The following is a 7,493-nucleotide window of genomic DNA, read 5'->3' on the forward strand; positions in this document are numbered from 1 at the left end:
GTGTATATATCTTAGGGTGAGTATAGGGTCAGTTTCATGAAGGGATAGTGATAGGGTTAGAGGTTGAAAGGGAGAGGAATTTCAATTTAATTTTATCAGGATTGCCATCCTTCTTCCTGGTGGGGGGCTATGCATGTCACCTTAGCCTTTTGTTTTGTTTTCTATGGATGGATTGTAAAGGGCTTGCAGGCAACCAAACTTGGGCCTTGTGGTTTTTGTGTATTGTATTGTTAATATTGCTTTGTTGTAGAATATGTATATATTGTTTTGTATATATTGGTCTGTTCACATTAGGTGGGTAGGGGTGTATTTTAGGTTGGGTGGGGGGTTTTTGGGGGGTGGTGGTGGTGTGTACCCAGGACTGGACTGTTGCAGTGGGTACTATTTTGGGGGTCCGGTATGGGTCAGTTGTGGACAAAAACTGTGACCTATGGACTCTGACTCATGTCCAGAGGGAGTGGTGGGTGATGGGATAGTTTAGTATAGGTTGGTTGTTTTTCTGTGTTATTAAGTTGTTTGTTATGTATATTCTGTATGATTTTATGTATAATTTTTTAATCTTTTTTTTTAATTTTTTTATTTTTTTATTTTATTTATTTATTTATTTATTTTTTTATTTATTTATTTATTTATTTATTTTTTTTTTTTTAATATAATGTCATAATTATTTTGTGAGAAAGGCAGTCGGACCAGTTAAAAAACAAAAAAGAAAAAAAAAAGAAAAAATGTGTGTATGTATATATGTATGTATGTGTGTATGTGTATGTATGTGGATATGTGTATGTATGTATGTATATATATATATATATATATATATATATATATATATATATAGTATATAAAAAAAGGAAAAAAAATATAGATGTATAAAAAAATAATATATATTTTGTTATCCAAGTTGGATTATTTTTGTTACGGCAGCTAGCCATTTTTTTTGTCTTGTTATTAGGGGGGGGGGGGGGGGCAGTGTGGTTATGTTTCCTAGTTTGGATATTTTTAGTTTTTGATCCCAGCGAGGAAAGCTTTATTTATGTTCATTAGGTATGTGTGTGTGTGTGTTGGACTATAGTAGGTAATGATTTATTTATTTATTTTTGGTTTATCTGGGCTGGCCGGTTTAAGTTGTTATTTTGAGATGAATAGTTTGTTGTTATGTTCAGTTTTGTTAATTTTGTTACAGTGAAATGAACTTGTTTTGTGTTTTGTACTTTTATAATAAAAAAGAGTGTCAGCAGTGAGCACTGTGGTGAGACAGAAAATAACTACACAACTTCCTCTGGAGCATTCAGCAACTGTTAAGTAGAAGTAATTAACAAATCTGTTTAACTTTCTGGAACCAGTTGATTAGAAAACACTTTTTTTTTCACCGGAGTACCCCTTTAACAAATTACGCTAAAGGTATGTGTTATAACAATATTACCCACTGCATTTAATATAATTGAATTCCTATAGCCTCAAATACTTTATCTCCCTTAAATAGCAAGATGTCCATTGGACGCTTCTTTTGGTGATAGCTCCCATGTGTGATGCATCCGGATTGTGAGCTACATAACTGCAGTGCAATATGTTAGATTTCCATATAAGACATAACCACATGTACACGCAAATGAAATAAATGAGCAAAATGTAATTGCTGGCATCGATTTGATAGATTCAGTCTTTAACGACAAAGAGGTGTCATGTTGATGAGTGGGTGGTATTGTCTTTTCTATAAATATTGTATTACACCTTAGAATAGGGAAACTGTAATGACGGCATGAGTAGAATGAATATTTTGAATTAATGAGATATATCTTATACTGTATTTATAGACACCTATTCATCTAAACCCCTTCCCTTATCAAGCTTCCGGGAGGTAATACAGATCTATCTCTAAAGCACACTTTTAATAGGGATCACACCCAACTCTATTGGTTCTTTAGGCATAAAACCTAATCCCAGCTTTTATTTTTCATTGTAAGGTTTTCGGAGCATGCTTTGAATATGTTATTCTATAACATCCTTTTAACCCCATTCGTACTCTATTTGGATTCCAATTATTATTATACATTTTTTATAGAAGGGTCAAAATTTACTTTCAGGTAGTATCAATACTTTCTAGCTCTCTCAGATGGATTGGATTAAGCCTGCAATCTTTAAAAAAAAAAAAAAAAAAAAAAGGGCTTGATCAGTTTCTAATAGTTTAGGGCCTAATGTTTTCTTTCTTCCCGAACACACTTTTCTCCACATACGATCGTAATCCATCAATTCAATCAATTCCCAAACATGAAAGGTGAGGGACGTGGAGCATCAGCACAAACATTAGTATAAGATTCACTGGCGAGTGACATGTCCTATTAAACGCTAAGTTTTATATGGAATTTTTTCATCGGGAGCTGGACTCATCTTTTCTTTTTTCCTTATAAGATTTTATGACTTACAACATTTTAGCATCAAGTACAATAATGTTATATATAATGCATCATGGCTCTTTTGGAGGATAGGTATATGGCTTAAATGAGTACTCTGGTTGTCTCAATGACTCCAGTATCACTACTTATCGTCCACATCCAACTTTCTGGTGTTGAGGGTCAATATATCAGAGTACCGCTCGGCCAATCACTAGCATAGGTGGTACACCGCTACAACCAGTGATTGGCTGAGCAGCAGTGTCTTGTATTGACCACAGTCCTGGTCTCAGTCGCACTCCTCTTCCTGGTTCAGGGGGGGGGCAGCAATATATCAGTATAGCACTGAACCAACCACTGGTTGAGGCGGGGTACTATGGGGAGTATGGGAAGTAAGTATAGGCAGGGGTGGACTGACAGGTCGTGCACTCGGGCCAAGTCTTGAGAGAGGGGCCGCAAAAATGTCATTCTACATACTGATAAAAACTACAGATCATTGTGCAAAAATATAGCCCTGTATAAAGAAAAATAAGTATTATAGGGGTTAGAAGAGGAAAATTTTATGCATGTTAATTTTCTCACAAAAAGTTTTACATTTTTTAAAGTAGTAAAATAAAACATAGCCTACATAAATTGGGTATCGTTGTAATCATTTTGAACCACAGAATGAAGATATTTTGTAATTTTAACCGTTAAAAAAATACTGCATAGAAACGATCCCCCTCCCCCCAAAAACAAAAATTGCAAAATTACATTGTTTATTTTGACAAATATTTTTTCTTTTTATTTCTATGTATATATTGAAATATTTATTTGTTGTATGTGGAAGGGGCATCTATATGGGTGCGGCTTACACATGAGTGGGGTTATGGGGGCTCCATGATCCTTTATTGCTCAGGGGAATAACATAGCTCTGAGGAACCTTTGTAAAACATTATTGCAACATTCGATGGTCTGTAGGGTTAATATGCACTATTATGGAAATCAGGCATCTTGGGATAGGTATGAGCATTGTCTGTTTGTGAATGTGACAGTCTATGAGAGTTGTGATTCAAGATGGAGTATGACATTATAGTCAATGAGTTTGCAGCAAGCTATAGCTGTACTTCTATGACCCTATCCCAGCAGTCTTTGGGACAGGAGGGAGTGCAGGTCACAGACATCATTGATCTTCATACCAGCTGGATTTCTTGAACAGATAAGATGCTAAGACTGGAAATTGTTTGAAGTTGACTAGAAAATGATTTAAAAGAATCATACTAAGTGTCTAGAAGAGTTATACTACATGTGTTTATGAAAGTATAGATTTCCAGCAGTCTTTATTACAATGAAGACACAGTACAGCAGTGGGGGGGCATGATCGGGTCATCAAAGGATTGGTTATGGGGGGGTCATGTGTTCCTTTAACCTATATGGCCACTAGAAATCCTAGTATGATGTATTTGTGCTACTTGGCTTTTGTGTTACCTTTTCTTCAGATATTCTATGACATCAGATATTCTGATATGTGATCAGTGCTCTATAGTCTGCAAATCCCCTTATACAATACAATAGAAAGTTTCCAGAATCAGCTGTTTACCTATTAGAACAAAAACAATATTCAGAGCAATGTGTCTTTTTTTTATTTTTTTACTTCTTTTTATTTTTATTTCTCCACGTGTCATTGACTTACAGTAAGTCCTTTACTTTTAGGAAGAACTATTACTATTATTTCCATTTATCCTTAGCTTTTAGCAAAATCTATGCCTCTTTTCCTTCTTACATATAAGCATTTATCATTATGCTAATGTTCTCATTTAATGTCTAGGGCTTTAAGTCTAATACATTTTTTTAATCCTCCTCTTAACATCAATCTTTGATTTTTCTATTTCATTTGTAGTCATTTGCAGTGAGACCATTGATTTGACCTTCCATGTTATTGGGATAAAGCATGCTGGGGCTGGCGAATGTCATAGTGAGATGCCATGTAAAATAAAAATGCATCATGTATATTGTGTTATGACAGGTAAAAGCTTTACCAGATGATGAATACTGATGTATAAATCCTCAGAGAGACTCCTCCTTCAATATCCTGTACTTACGATATTATTTTCTTCTTTACAGATAGGGTCACCATGATGCTGCAGATACTGCTGAAGGTTGTGCCAGCTGAAGAGAATGTATCCTGAACAAAAACTATGCAGGAAGACATTATGCATAATTTTACAAGTTGTATTCATTGTGCCTTAATATTAGGTCGAATGATATACTAGGACTAGTCACTGTTTCCATAGTGTATAATATTTTAGTTTATTGGTAAGGATGACCGAGCTGCTATATTGTTTAGTTTTTGTTTTTTTATGCCACTGTACTTTTATATTAAATTATTAAAATCTACTAACACGCATTAGCATATTGTAGAATCATGATATGAATATTGTTACATTTTACACATTCTTTGCAAGTCAATATGTCCCCCATTTCTGCACACATAATAAGAACAAATGGTTGTTTCATGTTTCCAGCTTAATGGAGGACTGCAGCCATAGACATTTTATCCCCTTATCTGATCGCAGGGGTCCGACTGCTGAGACCCCCTCATGAACTCCTGTAGGTGGACCCGTCCATGATCTCCTGTAGGTGGACCCGTCACTGCCGCAGCTCTGCGGATAGGGGATAAGTTGTATAAAGTCTGCAGTATTCCTTTAAGGGAAGTGGTATTGTGCACCTGTCACTGACATCCTTTACCTTTCCATTGTGTTTTTTTTATTTTTATTTTATTTGACAAGCAACTTTTTGGCATTTAAACTTGATGCAGGAATCATGGCATATAAATGTGGTAGAAACAGTGAAATAACATATATCCATATAAGGCTGGGTTCACACTACGTTTTGTCCCATACGGGAGCGCATACGGCAGGGGGGAGCTAAAAGCTCGCGCTCCCGTATGTGACCGTATGCGCTCCCGTATGCCATTCATTTCAATGAGCCGACCGGAGTGAAACGTTCGGTCCGGTCGGCTCATTTTTGCGCCGTATGCGCTTTTACAACCGTACCTAAAACCGTGGTTGACCACAGTTTTAGGTCCGGTTGTAAAAGCGCATACGGCGCAAAAATGAGCCGACCGGACCGAACGTTTCACTCCGGTCGGCTCATTGAAGTGAATGGCATACGGGAGCGCATACGGTCACATACGGGAGCGCAAGGTTTTAGCTCCCTCCTGCTGTATGCGCTCCCGTATGGGACAAAACGTAGTGTGGACCCAGCCTTAGTTACGACAATGGGTCAGATTTATAAAAACTGTCTAATGCTTAGAATAAACAATCTAAGAACGCACCAGATTTTTCACAGTGGCTATGCTGCCTAATAAAAATGGTGCATCTTTATCCACTTTTGTCTAACTTTACACCAACTATTATTCGGCTTGATTTGTGTCAGGATTTCATCCAGAATTGTGCCATATGTTGGGGTATTTAGACCCCACCTCTTTTTTATCAATGCAACACATCCTTTCAGCAATGTTGTGTTTTATTGGATGAGGAACCAACATTGTGGTGCACAGCAAGAGCAATGTTTTTTTTTTTTTTTTTTCTTTTGACACAGAGGCCCTCATTTACTATTCTAAACACGACTTGTTTTGTCGTTTTTTTTTTGTCGCATCTTTGTCTGCGACATGTCGCAGACATCGTGCGCCAGTCTGCGACACGTTGCAACATTTTTTCCCGACGGACCCGATGTGAATTCTCCCAAACCCGAAAAAGGGGCATAACCCACATTTCTGAGCTTTCCCACGTATTTATAAAGCTTTCCGACCCGAATTTGTTCAATTGTTGTGGATTTTTTCCCGACAATTCAGAGGAGTTGGAAACCAAGCCAAAAAGACGCACATGCGACAAACATGATGCGACATAATAATAAATACCAGGGGAAAAAAGCAGTTGGGTAAGAAAGCAACATAGAATTACAACCCGATTTTCGAAGTACATGAGGGCCAGTATGGCTTAAAGGGGTACTCCGGTGGTTAATTTTTTTTTGACTATATGGCATCTTCTTTGTTAGTTTTGTTTTTTTGCAATATACATGTGTTATATGTTTTGGCAGCATGTATGTGTTTTTCTTACGTGTTTGTTGGGCAGGAAGTTCTGTAGTTCAGAGGGTTTTCTTTTACTGTTGTCCACAGTTCTGAGTCTGTTGTGGACAAGATGTCACAGCTTTTTTTTTTTTTTTCTTCTCTGTCTGCTGAGTACACAGCTCCTCACCTCCCCTCCCCCAGCTCTGTATTCTAGGGACGCAGGTCTGCACAGGAGAAGGACCTCACAGAGAAGATAAGTTTTATCTGAAGGGGAGGATAAGAAGGTGCACGGGCTGGGGATGTATAGACTGCATGGGAATAAATCTCATACTGGGAATGATCCCTATGGGGGAGATTTATCAAAACCTGTGCAGAGGAAAACTTGCCCAGTTGCCCATAGCAACCAATCAGATTGCTTCTTTCATTTTTCACAGGCCTTCATAAAAATGAAAGCAGAAAGATGATTGGTTGCTATGGGCAACTGGGCAAGTTTTCCTCTGCACAGGTTTTCATAAATCTCCCTCTATATGTGAAGGGGGAGGGGGGGAACTCCTGAATGACACATGCTGGAAGTTGTAGTCCCTGTTGTGTGTGTGTGTGTGTGTATTCTAGTGTTTACAAACCAGTGTTTCTCCAGCTGTTGCAAAACTACAACTCCTAGCATGCCCAAAGGCTGTCATTGCATGCTGGGAGTTGTAGTTTTGCAACACCTGGAGGCACCCTGGTTGGGAAACACTGATGTATGCCCTACAGAGGTGTGGTGAACAACAACCCCCAGGAGACTACAGAGGCAGCATACTGGTGTTATACCACAGAGTGAAGACTCCTGAATGACACATGCTGGGAGTTGTAGTCCCTTTTGTGTGTGTGTATGACAGTGTATCCCAACCAAGGCTGATTATATTAGTGTGCTGTGTATAAGGGGGCCGAACCGGGAAAATAGTAGGATGGGTAAAGGGCAGAACAAACAAGAAAAAAAGGAGCAGCCCCAAACCAGCAAGGCATGTGGCATGCTGGGATTTGTAGTTTTCAGCACAGCAAGAAACAGGAAATAG

At 38.1% G+C, this 7,493-nt stretch overlaps 1 protein-coding gene across 2 annotated transcripts in view; it reads left to right on the forward strand.

Moving 5' to 3' along the window:
• The window catches only part of SLC7A11 (solute carrier family 7 member 11), a 290,966-nt gene extending 285,741 nt beyond the window's left edge, over window positions 1–5,225 (forward strand). For both annotated transcript variants that reach the window (XM_056563367.1, XM_056563370.1), the window contains exon 12: window positions 4,491–5,225. In XM_056563367.1, coding sequence (XP_056419342.1) covers window positions 4,491–4,555 — 65 coding nt within the window. In that variant the 3' untranslated portion in view covers window positions 4,556–5,225. The remainder of the gene's footprint in view (window positions 1–4,490) is intronic.
• The last annotated feature ends 2,268 nt before the right edge of the window (window positions 5,226–7,493 follow it).

The sequence above is a fragment of the Hyla sarda genome, chromosome 1 (assembly GCF_029499605.1).
Source record: "Hyla sarda isolate aHylSar1 chromosome 1, aHylSar1.hap1, whole genome shotgun sequence".
Lineage (NCBI taxonomy): Eukaryota > Metazoa > Chordata > Amphibia > Anura > Hylidae > Hyla > Hyla sarda.